General features: G+C 44.1%; 1 protein-coding gene across 2 annotated transcripts in view; it reads right to left on the bottom strand.

Moving 5' to 3' along the window:
- Window positions 1-15,000, bottom strand: part of polr2b (RNA polymerase II subunit B) — a 35,992-nt gene that overhangs the window by 16,609 nt on the left and 4,383 nt on the right. For both annotated transcript variants that reach the window (XM_076105200.1, XM_076105201.1), the window contains exons 3-19: window positions 14,116-14,266; window positions 13,859-13,971; window positions 13,553-13,772; window positions 11,380-11,538; window positions 11,118-11,282; window positions 10,465-10,661; window positions 9,043-9,162; window positions 8,728-8,914; window positions 8,480-8,623; window positions 8,195-8,334; window positions 4,453-4,564; window positions 4,154-4,308; window positions 1,288-1,486; window positions 1,036-1,204; window positions 687-783; window positions 483-577; window positions 51-301 (exon numbers count right to left, since the gene is read on the bottom strand). In XM_076105200.1, coding sequence (XP_075961315.1) covers window positions 51-301; window positions 483-577; window positions 687-783; window positions 1,036-1,204; window positions 1,288-1,486; window positions 4,154-4,308; window positions 4,453-4,564; window positions 8,195-8,334; window positions 8,480-8,623; window positions 8,728-8,914; window positions 9,043-9,162; window positions 10,465-10,661; window positions 11,118-11,282; window positions 11,380-11,538; window positions 13,553-13,772; window positions 13,859-13,971; window positions 14,116-14,266 — 2,674 coding nt within the window. The remainder of the gene's footprint in view (window positions 1-50; window positions 302-482; window positions 578-686; window positions 784-1,035; window positions 1,205-1,287; window positions 1,487-4,153; window positions 4,309-4,452; window positions 4,565-8,194; window positions 8,335-8,479; window positions 8,624-8,727; window positions 8,915-9,042; window positions 9,163-10,464; window positions 10,662-11,117; window positions 11,283-11,379; window positions 11,539-13,552; window positions 13,773-13,858; window positions 13,972-14,115; window positions 14,267-15,000) is intronic.

The following is a 15,000-nucleotide window of genomic DNA, read 5'->3' as shown; positions in this document are numbered from 1 at the left end:
TTTAACTGAAAGGTGTATTAGGTCTGATGTCTGATGTAATGTACTCTCACCCTGATCTTGCAGAACTTGTAGCCCTCCTGGTTCAGAGTGACCATCACCTGGTCCACGATGCCGGTCTCGCTGGTTCTCAGAAAAGTGCTGCAGTCTCTCTTGGTGTAGCGACGGTTGGTGCTGTCCAGCTCGTCGTCGTTCTCCGGCAGCGTCACCGTCTTCCCGATGATCACGTCCTCACCGGAGACACGAACGCCGGGCGCAATAAGCCCGTCATCATCTAGCTTGTCGTAGATGGCGTGTCTCATACCTGAGGATGATTTTAATTTATTCTCAATTTGTGACTTAAGACTATCCCCGCCCACCACTGAATCCGACACCTGTGACTGGATGCTGTTATAACACCTGAGATGATACATAGGTGTTTTCATACTGCGAACACTAGACTAGAAGACAGAAGTCAGCGCTTAGTTTTTCTCATCAGTTCTCACCCTGACATGTTTCACGTGTCGGCTTCTCAAAGATCTCCTCCTGATCAAAACCTTTCTTAGACTCCTGCTCTTTGTAGGATCGATAGAAAACAGACCTGGAGGAGGAAAAACAGCAGAATTACACCAGAAACATCTGGCTGACACCAGTATCCAAAAGTCTGGTTACACCAGTAACACACTCAGGTGTAGAAGTTAGTAACTGACCTAAAGAAGCCTCGATCCACGGCCGACCTGTTCATGATCACAGAGTCCTCCTGGTTGTATCCTGTGTACGAGGCAATCGCCACGATGGAGTTGATACCTGAAACACAAGAAGAAAGCTTCAGGTAGAGATGCTCAAAAGAGCTCTGCCTGACAGTCTGCAAGCAGGGCAAACAACAAAGTTGCCTAAAAACACAGACAAAGAAAACTCACCTGTTTTCAGTTAAGTATTGAGACTCAAAACAATGGGCTGACCTACAACTGAAACTTATTGAATTCATTTGGGATTTATATAAACTCATCTAATGAGTGTATAGATATAGATAGTCTGTTGACTGTACAGGTGTGTTACCTGCGGGCAGCTCCCTAAATCGTAGGTACTCCATGGACCGGGTGGTGACTAGTGGTTTCTGAGGGTAGTATAACACGTGAGCCAGCGTGTCCATTCGTACATGGAAGTTGGTGATGTAGACCCCCATGGCCTGTTTACCCATAGCAGACTGGTAGGTGTTCCTGGGAGACTGAACAGACCAAAGAAAATGGTGGAACATGTCACTGAGAAAGAGTGTTGACATTATAAATAATTCCTAGTTTTATTTTGTACCTGGTTGTGATCGGGGAAGGGGATGATAGAAGCACAGACTCCGAGGATCATGGACGGGTGGATCTCACAATGTGTATAAGTGGAGCAGTAGGCCACGCCCTTCTCCTGGAGGTCATCGGGAGTCATGGCGAGCATCACCGTCTCCTCCTCCAGAGTGTCGATGTACTCCACGACACCGCTCGCCACCAAATCCTGCCAGCTGTCCAGCACAAACAAAAGACGAACAACAACACCTTTAATTCAACAGAAACCTTACCAGAGTTCCCAACAAATTTTACAGGAACAACTTTCGTAACAACCATCAAACTATAAAAGACCAATCCAGAAACTACAGGAACAATAGTCAAACTCTACCACAGAGGTATTTAATTAATATACTAGACAATATTAGACAATAATGTCTAACTTGTTCTATGATTTAGTTCCATAATTATTGAAATAGCCAACAGTTGTATTAACGTCTGTATGTAGTCCACTGACTTAAATTAATTAAAGGAAGTTCAATTGAATATTATCTCAACATTATTTATTATTACAGTTTTCAAATTTAACTGGATGAATTATAAATAATAATTAAAGCTGCGAGCAGCATTGATCGGGCCCTCGCAGCTTCACGCACGTCGAGGGTTCTGGCACCTCTCTGGTTTATGCAGTCATGCATTTCTGTGACCATCACACACTGCGTGCACGAGTCAGATGATATTTCCTGCGTTTAGAGCATGGTCCCAAGAGACTTTCAAGAGACTTTTTTTTTTAAGTCCACATGTGATACATGAGCCTACCAAATTTTGTAAATCTATGTGAAACGCACTGCGAGGGCTGCTTCGTCAAAATTTTGTAGGGGGCGCTATTAAGCCGATTTGCCACTCTGAACCAATAAAATCATATTCTATAACTACATTTCGGGCTTGTAATCTGCTTGCCAAGTTTGCTTATGTTTCAAGCATTTTTAGCCTCTCAAAATTACCTTCGTTTTTCACAACGAAGACTGCGTCGCCACGGCAACAGCGTTCGACAAAACATCAAAAGCTCCATGAACTGGCATTATGAACTTCTTATATTTGTGTGGAACTAATTTGATGTTGATCCGATTTACCTACTAAGAGAAACGAGCCAAAGTATAAACACTTTAACTTCCTGTTACCAGTAGGTGGCGCTATGACTATGATTAAAAATTGGCCTGCAGATGTCTTCAGGACTGGAGTCTAATCAAACATGTGAAATCTGGTAAAGATCTGATGATGTGGAGTCGAGTTACATCGGTATATTCGTTCATGGCGAAGGATCGAAATTCACCGAGCCGCCCTTCGACAACTTCTTACAATTTTCACAATGAAGCATTATCAAGGTCTTAAGACTTTTCTGACAACATTTTAGAGGGATCTGATTAATTTGTGAGGAGCAGGATGTCAAAGTACACAACTAACAACTTCCAGTTGCCACTAGGTGGCGCTATTACTATGATTCTAAATTGTCATATAGATGTGTTCGGGGTCAGGATGTTATGACATATGAGAAATTTGGAGCAGATTAGACAATGTACGGCCGAGTTACAACAACTTCCTGTTTCATGGCGAATGGTGTTTTTTTGCCGCCACGGATACATAGTTCGATAACTTTTTGATCTTTGAGTAACTTTTCACTGCCAAGGTCTCAAGAGCATACTGACCGAATCTGAAGTCCATCGGGTCAAATCTCTAGGAGGAGTTCGTTAAAGTACGACGCCTTGAAACGGTCAAAAAACGTCATAAAATTAAAAATGGCCGACTTCCTGTTGGGTTTAGTGAAAAATTGCAAGAGGATTTTTTGGACGTCCCATCACGTTCCACATACCTACCAAATTTTATACAGCTGGGTGAAACCCAATGTTGGGGCTACTCAATAGGGGGCACCTCCAAATCTGAGGCCATGGTTCTCTGCCGGAAACCGGTGGATTGCTCCCTCCAGGTGGGGACGGAGTGCCTACCTCAAGCGAAGGAGTTTAAGTATCTCGGGGTCTTGTTCACGAGTGAGGGTAAGATGGAGCGGGAGATCGACAGGCGGATCGGTGCGGCTGCAGCAGTAAAGCAGGCGCTGCACCGGACCGTCTTGGTGAAGAGGGAGCTGAGGCGGAAGGCAAAGCTCTCAATTTACCACTCGGTCTACGTTCCTACCCTCACCTATGGTCACGAACTCTGGGTCGTGACCGAAAGGACAAGGTCGCGGCTACAAGCGGCCGAAATGAGCTTCCTCCGTAGGGTGGCCGGGCTCAGCCTTAGAGATAGGGTAAGGAGCTCGGTCATCAGGAGGGAGCTTGGAGTCGAGCCTCTACTCCTTCGCGTCGAAAGGAGTCAGCTGAGGTGGTTCGGGCATCTAATTAGGATGCCTCCTGGACGCCTCCCACTGGAGGTTTTCCAGGCACATCCAACTGGGAAGAGACCCCGGAGAAGACCCAGAACACGCTGGAGAGATTACATCTCCCAGCTGGCCTGGGAACGCCTCGGGATCCCCCAGAATGAGCTGGAACATGTTGCCGGTGAGAGGGAGGTCTGGGTCAGCCTGCTTGGCCTGCTGCCACCGTGACCCGACCCCAGATAAGCGGAGGAAAATGGATGGATGGAATAGGGGGCGCTATCGAGCCAATATTTCATATCAGACTGCAATCAGACTGCAATTTTCGCAAATTCTGGCTTGCGTGCCAAATTTCAAAAGGTTTCCAGTATCCCAAGCACCTCCTTTTTGCAATGAAAGTGGTGAAATAATAATAATAATCAGAAGAACAATAGGTCCTCCGCTCCGACTAAGTCGGTGCTCGGGCCCTAAATACTCTAATAATAAATAAATAATCTCTCATTTCATTTACCATCTCAACTGTAGTCTGTCTCACCTGTAATTGTTGTACTCTCTTTCCTTCAGCTGGTCGATGTGTCGTCTCTTCAGCAGTAGCTTCTGTTTCTCGACGATCAGTAGTGGTCGGCAGATTCGTCCAGCGTCTGTGTAGATTCTGATCTCACGCTCTCTGATGTCTCTGATCATCGATACCTGAAATGTTCACAAGCAGCAGGAACCCTGAGCTCAGATATTTAACAACTGTTAGTCGGCGTGGACGCGACGGTTAGTCGGCGTGGATATGACAGTAATGGATTGATACAAGAGTTTTTTATTATATAAAATTGGTTTTGTTACCTCGGACACGATGATGTCCATCTGTCTGCGAAGTTTCCTCAGTGTGTTCATCAGTTGTTCGGGATCTTTGTGGATTCCTACCCAGCAACCGTTTACAAAGATCTTAGTGGCGCTAAAACATTAGAACACAAAATATCACGTGTAAAGTCACAGAGTTGCAGCACAGTTGAAGTTTTATTTAAACATTGAATGTTTGATTATTGTTGGAATGCTGTTATAATGGGTGTGTATTGCGCAGCTTAGAGTGCATGATGTCACCGCTAGAGTGAAGAGCAGCTTGAGATTCTTGTGAAAAAAAGATTTGTTTTGCCACTGCCTCCCCTATTTTCACTCTTTATGCATAATTTGTGGATTTAAAAGTAGCTAATCTTGTCCTTGTCGTAGACAAATGACTGTGGAATCCCACAGATTTACACATTTGGCACAGAAGCCTGTAATTGAGAGGAAAACCAACTTTCTGCTCCATAGAGACCAATGTTAAATTTAGCTTCAAAAACATCTTCCACAGAACACGGTACCCCATTTCTAGATCGCCAGTTAAGCCACATTTTTTACACTACAGACACAATTTTTACAGGATCTGTTCTTCAACTCATCCTTCCTCTCATTTATTAATATCGGAGCAATAGGAGCTACAGTTATGGGAGTTTTGAGGATTTGTTTGAGAGGTGTTTCCCTGTTTTATCTCCATGGAAAGGCTGCAAGGACAGGTGTTTCTGATTAAGCTAATTAGTGATGTTGATAAACACACAGACTCACAGACACATGCACTCCTCTCTCTCTCTCTCTTTGTGTCTCTCTCTCTCATACAGTCATTCAGGTCTTAGAGATCTTTAGAGGACCCCCCCCCACACACACACACTCCATTTTAAAATAAAAGCCCCATAGAGTGAATTCTAACTGAAATGCTTGTGATGAAGCCTGTCATTTAATAACCTCTGTTTGTGTGTTTCATACTTTCTGATTATGTCTCCTCCTCCCTCCCCCACCCAGCCCCACCCTTTCAAAATAAAAGCCCCATGGATTAACTGTATTTAAACATTAAGGTCAAAATTAGGCTTTTTTGTTGAAATAACGAATGCTCTTACTAATACTGCGACAACTACTACTACTACTGCTGCTGCTGCTAATATTTCTAGTATTACTACTACTACAACTTTTGCTGTTGCTACTATTACTACTACTGCTACTGCTATTACTGTTACCATCAATACTATTACTACCACTACTGCTATTACTACCATCCATCCATCCATCCATTTTCCTCCGCTTATCCGGGGTCGGGTCGCGGTGGCAACAGGCCAAGCAGACTGACCCAGACTTTCCTCTCACCGGCAACATGTTCCAGCTCATTCTGGGGGATCCCGAGGCCTTCCCAGGCCAGCTGGGAGATGTAATCCCTCCAGCGTGTTCTGGGTCTTCCCCGGGGTCTCTTCCCAGTTGGACGTGCCAGCCACCTCGCCCGGACCAGGGAAACCGGGGCACCCTCCCGGAGCCAGACCCAGGAGGGGAGCTTGTCGGCGAGCGTCTGGTGGCCGGGCCTTCGCCCATGGGGCCCGGTCGGGCTCAGCCCGAATAAACAGCATGGAGCAGCCACCCTGTGGACCCACCACCCGTAGGGACAAGCATCGGGGTCGGGTGCAATGCAGACCGGGCGGGGGGGTCAGGCGGGAGGCCTGGGCGAGCCGATCGCCGGCAGCTATTACTACCACTACTACTATTACTTATACTACAACTGCTACTACTACTACTGCTATTGATGCTACTACCAGTACTAATACTACTACAGCTATTAGTACAACTGCTACTAGTACTACTACTACTGCTATTACTGCTACTTCAAATACTACCATTACTATTACTACTACTACTTCTACTATATTAAATACTACGAGCACTACTACAGCTATTACTACTACTACTTCTTCTAAATACTACTACTACTAATGATACTTCGACTACAACTACAACTTCTAGTACTACTACTACAAATATCACTACTGCGGACATTTTTTAAGCCACAGAAGCCATTCGAATATCAAAATGTTCAGCTCTTTCAGGAGAGGGGTGATATGAATTTTCATATTTGTAATCTTTAAATTCTTTGAAATATTAAGCTATTTGCAATTTTCTTTTGAAAGGGATCTCTATGGAGAAAATCTTCAAAGCCTGTTAAACTTCTTCAACTTTCAAAGCCTTCTTCTTCCTCATACTTTCAGCTACAGACACCATAGTAAGACATTTCAACTAGAAGGGTTTTTAGCAGTGCAGTTTAAATGCTTTCGGGCTTCAACATTTTTCAGACGGGTAGTCTCCCATTTCTCAATTTTCAGCAATTGTTTTACAATTCATTTCAGCATTCCAACGCATTTTCAGCAGGAAATGCATTTTCTAGTTCCACTATTTCTTCCGTCTCCCTTTTTTTTGGCACTTATCTCCTTCTGCATTTTTTAAGCTACAGAAACCGTTCAAATATCAAAATGTTCAGCTCTTTCAGCTTATGTCTGCTGTCTCTTCATATTTCTAATCTTTCAACTTTTTGAATTATTAAGCTTTTTTCAACTTGTTTTTGAATGGGATGTCTATGGAGAATATTTTCAAATCCTCTTAAACTTTTTCAACTTTCAAATCTCAAATCCTTCCTCATACTTTCAGCTACAGACACCATTTCAACTTTAGAATGTTGAGAAAACCCTGAGCTATTGCCACATGATTCAGCTTTTTGATATATTTTACACTTTTTGAACTGCAGCAATTTAACTTTTATGATTTTTTCAGTCCTTTTCTGCTTTTATAATGGGTGTGTATTGCGCATCTTAGAGTGCGTGATGTCACCGCTAGAGTGAAGAGCAGCTTGAGATTCTTGTGAAAAAAACATTTGTCTTTTGCCACTGAGTCCACAATTTTCACTCTTCATGCAAAATTTGTGGATGTAAAAGTAGGTCATCTTGTCCTTGTCGTAGACAAATGACTGTGGAATCCCACAGATTTACACATTTGGCTCAAAGAGCCGCAGAGCGACATGAACTCCAACCAACTGCTCCATTAGACTCCATGTTAAATCTGACCACTCATTTCTCAAAGAAAGCAGACGGTACCAGTTTTGTCTATTGCTCTGGAGCTCACATTTTTAACACCACAAACATAAAAAACACATCAGCGCGTTCGGCAGAGTCTTATCTTTCTCACGGTATCCATATTTTGGCACTCAGACTCCTGCTTTTTGTTAAAAGGGGTTTTGTTCAAAATCAGTTTACTGTAACGTTTGTTAATCAGTCTGCCTCTAACACCAGGTGCGTCCTCACCATGGCAACCAGTTACACACACGCACGCAGGCTCTCTGTCTGTGTCTCTCTACACACACACGACTTGGAGGCATTGTTAGACCGTCTGTCTGTCTGTCTGTCTCTCTATCTTTCTGTCTATGTCTCTCTCTCTCATACAGTCATTCAGGTCTTAGAGATTTTAAGAGGACTTTCCACCCCCCCACACCCCATTTCAAAATAAAAGCCCCAGAGAGTGAACTCTACCTGAAATGCTTGTGATGAAGCCTGTCGTATAATAACCTCTGTGTTTCATACATTATGATTCTGTCTCCTCTCCTTTCTCCCCCACCCAGCCCCAGTCTTTCAAAATAAAAGCCTCATGTAGGTCAGTTTGAGACATTCTACAGGAAGAATGAAGTTCACTACTGCACTAAAACATCTCAGTTAAAACATAAAATCATGCTGAAGCGACTGACTCTGCGATGGCAGCAGGTGAGATCTCCTCCAAGTTCTCCATACTCCACTCCTCCAGAAACTCCAGGATGGGAGACGGCTGAGAGCCCACAGAGATGTAGGCCATGAGGGCCAAGTTCTTCACCAGACCCACAGCGTGACCCTGAAACACATTGATCATCAATCTATTGAGAACACTAATCAATAGATTGAGCTCAGTTTGTGTCTCCAGAGTTAAACTAGATTCAGATTGTTTGTCTCGTGTCAGGTTATATTTATTTTAGGATCCTTTGTTTCTGTTTTCTTACCTCGGGCGTCTCGGCCGGACACACCATTCCCCACAGAGTGTTGTGAAGCTGTCTGGGTTTTGCCAGTTTGCCGTCTCTGCCGATTGGAGAGTTGACTCGGCGGAGGTGAGACAGAGTGGAAGCAAAGGTCAGACGGTTCAACACCTACAAGAAGAGAATAAACAGGATGACGTTTGGATGAGGATCTGAAAACATCTTCACTGAGCTGTGACCAGAACTCGATGAATGAATGGATCAGGTGTTCTCACCTGTGACACTCCGGCTCGGGCCTGGTGAGCCTTCTTCACATCCCCCCAGTTTCCAGTGGCCAGTGAGTACTTCAGGCCGTCTGAGATGATTCTGGTTTTAATGGCAAGCTCCAGGTTGAAGTCTTTTCCTCTGTCGATAAACTTCTGAGCGTAGATCCTGATTTCCTTCAACAGGTTCTTAAACATGCTGAACAGGAAGGTGATGTTATATTCATTCTCAGAATACAGATCTGATTCAATGTACTTTAAAATAACATTGTAAATGATAATACATATTAATGTTTATATAAGTAAATATATGATCAGAAGCCACACCCTCTAAACAGGAAGGCCAACAGCGGCCCAGCCAGGTCCAGTCTCTTGTTGCCATAGTGATCTCTGTCGTCCAGCTCTCTTCTGCCGAGAGCAGCGAGCAGCAACCTGTGGACCATGTACCTGAAGAGGTATTAATACACAATATAAATACACACTAATACACACATACCAACCCTAACCTGAAGAGGTAGTAATACACACTATAAATACACACTAATACACACATACTAACCCTAACTTGAAGAGGTAGTAATACACACTATAAATACACACTAATACACACATACTAACCCTAACCTGAAGAGGTAGTAATACACTATAAATACACACTAATACACACATACTAACCCTAACCTGAAGAGGTAGTAATACACGCTATAAATACACACTAATACACAGTAATACACACATACTAACCCTAACCTGAAGAGGTAGTAATACACGCTATAAATACACACTAATACACACATCCTAACCCTAACCTGAAGAGGTAGTAATACACTATAAATACACACTAATACACACATACTAACCCTAACCTGAAGAGGTAGTAATACACGCTATAAATACACACTAATACACAGTAATACACACATACTAACCCTAACCTGAAGAGGTAGTAATACACTATAAATACACACTAATACACACATACTAACCCTAACCTGAAGAGGTAGTAATACACGCTATAAATACACACTAATACACACATCCTAACCCTAACCTGAAGAGGTAGTAATACACACTATAAATACACACTAATACACACATACTAACCCTAACCTGAAGAGGTAGTAATACACACTATAAATACACACTAATCCTAACCTGAAGAGGTAGTAATACACACTATAAATACACACTAATACACACATACTAACCCTAACCTGAAGAGGTAGTAATACACACTATAAATACACACTAATCCTAACCTGAAGAGGTAGTAATACACACTATAAATACACACATACTAACCCTAACCTGAAGAGGTAGTAATACACACTATAAATACACACATACTAACCCTAACCTGAAGAGGTAGTAATACACACTATAAATACACACTAACACACACATACTAACCCTAACCTGAAGAGGTAGTAATACACACTAACACACAGTAATACACAGATACTAACCCTAACCTGTGGACCATGTACCTCAAGAGGTAGTAATACACACATACTACACACAGTAATACACAATTCAAGTCAAGCCCATTTTTATTTATATGGCGCTGAATCATAACAGAAGTTATGTCGAGTTACTTTTCATGAAGAGCCGATCTAGACCTAAAATATACAGAGATCCCAACATTCAAGAAAAACTCCTCTTTAACCGGCAGAAACCTCTGAATCTACAGACATACTACATACTGACCCGGACTTGGTCTCAAAAGACACCTATACAGGTGGGACTCACCCTAAGAAGTAGGCCTTCTTGGTCTCACAGAAGTCGCTGACTCCGACGTGCGGCAGCATCTCTTTCTGCAGAACTTCTTTTGCATATTTGATTCTTCGTTCTTTGGTCACTCCGGGTTTCGCTCCTCTGGAACCAATAAAGTTTAACGCCACGTTCTGCTCCTGGATCACAAACGCTTCATCCAGAGACGGCTTCACCTGGAGGCACAGTGACATCACTTATGACATCACAGCCCAGTGGGCTTACAATGGGCTGTGATGTCACCGACCGTAAACTTACGCGGTTTTCCCCAAAACAGAATCTACACAGACTCAAGAGCACACATGGTTATAGAGTTTTCTTATATTCTACAGTTGTATTATATAGGATCTTTTTTATGATCTATAATATTTGTCTCATGCCCTTCTATGTGGATTAGTGTTTACTTATGTTAATTAGAATGAACTGGGACACATCTTTAACTTACTACGGTATTCATAATTATACGAACAATTCTGTGATTTAAGAACACGTGGTAAATTTTTCTTCAGAACTAAAAGAAAATGAGATAAATTAAAGATATAGGTGAATGCGACCCAATGACTCCAACTGTAGAGTCTGTTAATGATGAACTAACAATCACGACCTGATCAATAACTGATAATCAGACTGACCATCTCCATCATCTCTGGGTCGTCAAAGTCGTAGATGATGTGTTCCAGGATGTCTCTGTCCGACACGAAGCCCAGCGCCCGAAACACGATGATGATGGGAACTTCCTGTCTGATGTATGGCAGCGTGGACACGATCCTCTGACCGATGGCACTCTTCTTCACTCCCTGAGAGTGAGAAGCAATAAATAATCAATCGCCCTTGTCTTCTTGTTGTGTATCAAGATGATAGCAATAGAGTTCATTAAATGTATCTAGGACTCACCTGTCCTCCTCTGGCCATCATGCTGACCCAGATGGTGCTCGTGGGACGGGACGAGTTCTCCAAACAGGACCGACACTCTCCTGTGTAGGCGTACTTTGAGTCCTTCTTGGCAAACACATACACCGTGTTGGTGGCCATCTTTTCCTGAGCAATCAGCACCTTAACACCAGGAGAGGAACCAGTTTAGAGATCAGAGAAACCATCAACACACCAGTTAACAAATCAGAGAAACCATTAACACACCAGTTAACAGATCAGAGAAACCATTAACACACCAGTTAACAGATCAGAGAAACCATTAACACACCAGTTAACAGATCAGAGAAACCATTAACACACCAGTTAACAGATCAGAGAAACCATCAACACACCAGTTAACAGATCAGAGAAACCATCAACACACCAGTTAACAAATCAGAGAATCCATCAACACACCAGTTAACAGATCAGAGAAACCATCAACACACCAGTTAACAAATCAGAGCAACCATCAACACACCAGTTAACAGATCAGAGCAACCATCAACACACCAGTTAACAGATCAGAGCAACCATCAACACACCAGTTAACAGATCAGAGAAACCATCAACACACCAGTTAACAGATCAGAGAAACCATCAAAATCATCAGAGATGCAGAAACATGATTTGTTACTTCTAGACTAGATTACTGTGATTCTTTATTAGCAGGCTGCTCGAATAACTCTCAAATCTGTCCAGTTGATCCAGAATGCTGCAGCACTAAGAAAAGAGATCATATCTCTCCTGCGTTAGCTTCTCTGCGTTAGCTTCTCTGTAGACTCGACTACTGTAACGGTGTGTTTACAGCTCTCTGTAAAAAGTCAATCATAGTCAGTCAGAAAGTTGCAGCTGATTCAGAACGCTGCAGCTCGAGTCCTCACTAAGACCAAGAAAGTGGATCACATCACTCCAGTTCTGAGGTCTTTGCACTGGCTTCGTGTCCAACAAAGACTTGACTTTAAAATCCTGCTGCTGGTTTATAAAGCACTGAATGGTTTAGAGCCAAAATACATCTCTGATGTGCTGCTACCTCATGAACCATCCCGACCCCTTAGGTCGTCTGGGACCGGTCTACTTTCTGTTCCCAGAGTCAGAACTAAACATGGAGAAGCAGCGTTCAGTTGTTCTGCTCCACATATCTGGAACAAAGTCCAGAAAGATGCAGGACACAATCCACTCCACTGTGTCTGGACTGCTGAGTCAACATCCTGGTGCGTTTTTGGCAATTACTGGAGACTTTAACCACACCACTCTGGATAAAGCCCTGCCGACCTTACACCAGTATGTTGACTGCCCCACAAGGAACAATAAAGCTCTGGACCTACTGTATGTTAATGCTAAGGAGGCATACAGTGCCACTGCCCTTCCCCCCCTTGGTAGGTCTGATGACGACCTGATCCCGTTGACACCTAAGTATGTTCCTCTGGTGCAGAGGCTGCCTGTGACCACCAGGACTGTGAGGAGGTGGTCTCAGGAGGCTAATGACGCCCTGCAGGACTGCTTTGAGTCAACGGATTGGGATGTGCTGTGTGGACCATATAGGGAGGACCTCAACAGCATGACGAACTGTATCACAGAATACATTAAATTCTGTGAACAAACTACTATTCTACTGCAGGGACAGCAGAGCACTTTCTCCAACAGACTGATCCAGCGCCGCTGTCACAAGGACCGATACAGGAGAACATTCCTGCCCTCTGCAATAACACTTTATAACAAATCACCTCTGGCCAGATCATCCTCCACATAACTACTCACTGCTACACTGTTCTTTACTGCGGGTGGATTTTTGCACTACTGTTTGTTACCTAGTTAGTTAATTCAACACTATTCTATTTCATTGTATATATTGTGCATTTTTTAATACTTAATATTTTGGTTACACTGTTACATTGCTTACTTGTATGTCTTGCTGCTGTAACATACAAATTTCCCCCTGGAGATGAATAAAGCATCTATCTACGTATCTATCTATCTTCCTGCGTCTCGGGGGTATTGGCAGGACCATTGGCGACCATCAGACAGCGCGCCCACAAGTTAGATGTATTTTTAATGCGTGTACTGTGGCGCTGGAAATTATGTCGTGCAAATATTCCACCAGTTCCTGTATCCACTATGTGGCGCTAGAGAACAGTGCGTGGTGATGTCATACCTTCTCAGAGCCGTTGATAATGAAGTAACCTCCGGGGTCCAGCGGACACTCGTTGAGCTCACACAGGTCTCGGTCCGTCAGGCCGCTCAGCAGACAGTAGGTGGAGCGAAGCATGATGGGAATTTTACCAATGAAGGTCTTCTGGTGCTGAGTCTGCAGCTGGTCCTCACCCTCCTTTATGATCGTCTTTGTGATGTCAACATAGAGGGGGGCCGAGTACCTGGGGGGGATTTCACACAGAGAAGGGGAGACCAGGTGAGATTAAGGGAGACCAGGTGAGATTAAGGGAGACCAGTAGAGACTCACGTGAGGTTTCTCAGTCTGGCTTCATTGGGCATCATGGGAGACGGAGCTCCGTCTCTCTCCCAGTGGGTTGGCTTCGACAGGTAAATCTGCTCAAACTTCAGCAGGTAACGAGGCTGAAACACAAGATGTCACAGTGATGTGACACAAAGGCTTAAACCAGGACCCTCCTACAGATACCCTCAGAACTGCAACTAAAGGACATCGCTCTGAACATCTCTAAACCAGGTCCTGGTATGGGTCCTAATTCAGATCCTCACCGGCTCCTCCACCTCTCCTGAGGTGTGCTGGGCTTCAGCCTGCAGGTCGATGGGCGGGGCATCCTCCACGATCCTTTGAACCGACATCTGGATGAACTCATCGAATGAGTCCAGCTGCTGTCGCACCAGACCCTTCTCATCAAAATAAGAGCTGGAAGAGAACAGACACACCCGTCAAAATAAGAGCTGGAAGAGAACAGGCGCACTCGTCAAAATAAGAGCTGGAAGAGAACAGGCGCACTCGTCAAAATAAGAGCTGGAAGAGAACAGGTGCGCTCGTCAAAATAAGAGCTGGAAGAGAACAGACGCGCTCGTCAAAATAAGAGCTGGAAGAGAACAGAAGCGCTCGTCAAAATAAGAGCTGGAAGAGAACAGACACACTCGTCAAAATAAGAGCTGGAAGAGAACAGACGCACTCGTCAAAATAAGAGCTGGAAGAGAACAGACGCGCTCATCAAAATAAGAGCTGGAAGAGAACAGACGCACTCGTCAAAATAAGAGCTGGAAGAGTCACTCCCCTCCAGCTCTCTGACCACTATTTCATGTCCTACGTCCTACTCCCTCTCCCCCCGTACTTCCACCACCTACCCACATGGTTTCTACCCGTAGTCATCTCCGCTCCCTCTCCCCCGCTGATCTTTCCTCTTCTGTTACCTCTGCTCTCCCTGACCCTGAATCCTTCTCTCTCCTATCCCCTGATGCTGCTACTGATATTCTCCTCTCCACCCTTTCCTCTTTTTTGGACAACCTCTGTCCCTTCACCTCCAGGCCTGCACGGCCAACTCCACCTGCCCCGTGTCTGTCGGACTCAGTGCGTACTGACAGACGGAGTCTAAGAGAGGCTGAGTGTAAATGGAGAAAAGGCAAACTCCCGGAGGACCTTGT

The sequence above is a fragment of the Anarhichas minor genome, unplaced genomic scaffold (assembly GCF_050575085.1).
Source record: "Anarhichas minor isolate MPS153535 unplaced genomic scaffold, ASM5057508v1 ptg000031l, whole genome shotgun sequence".
Lineage (NCBI taxonomy): Eukaryota > Metazoa > Chordata > Actinopteri > Perciformes > Anarhichadidae > Anarhichas > Anarhichas minor.
Note: the sequence above shows the minus strand (reverse complement) of the source record. Positions and strands in the feature narration are given on the sequence as shown.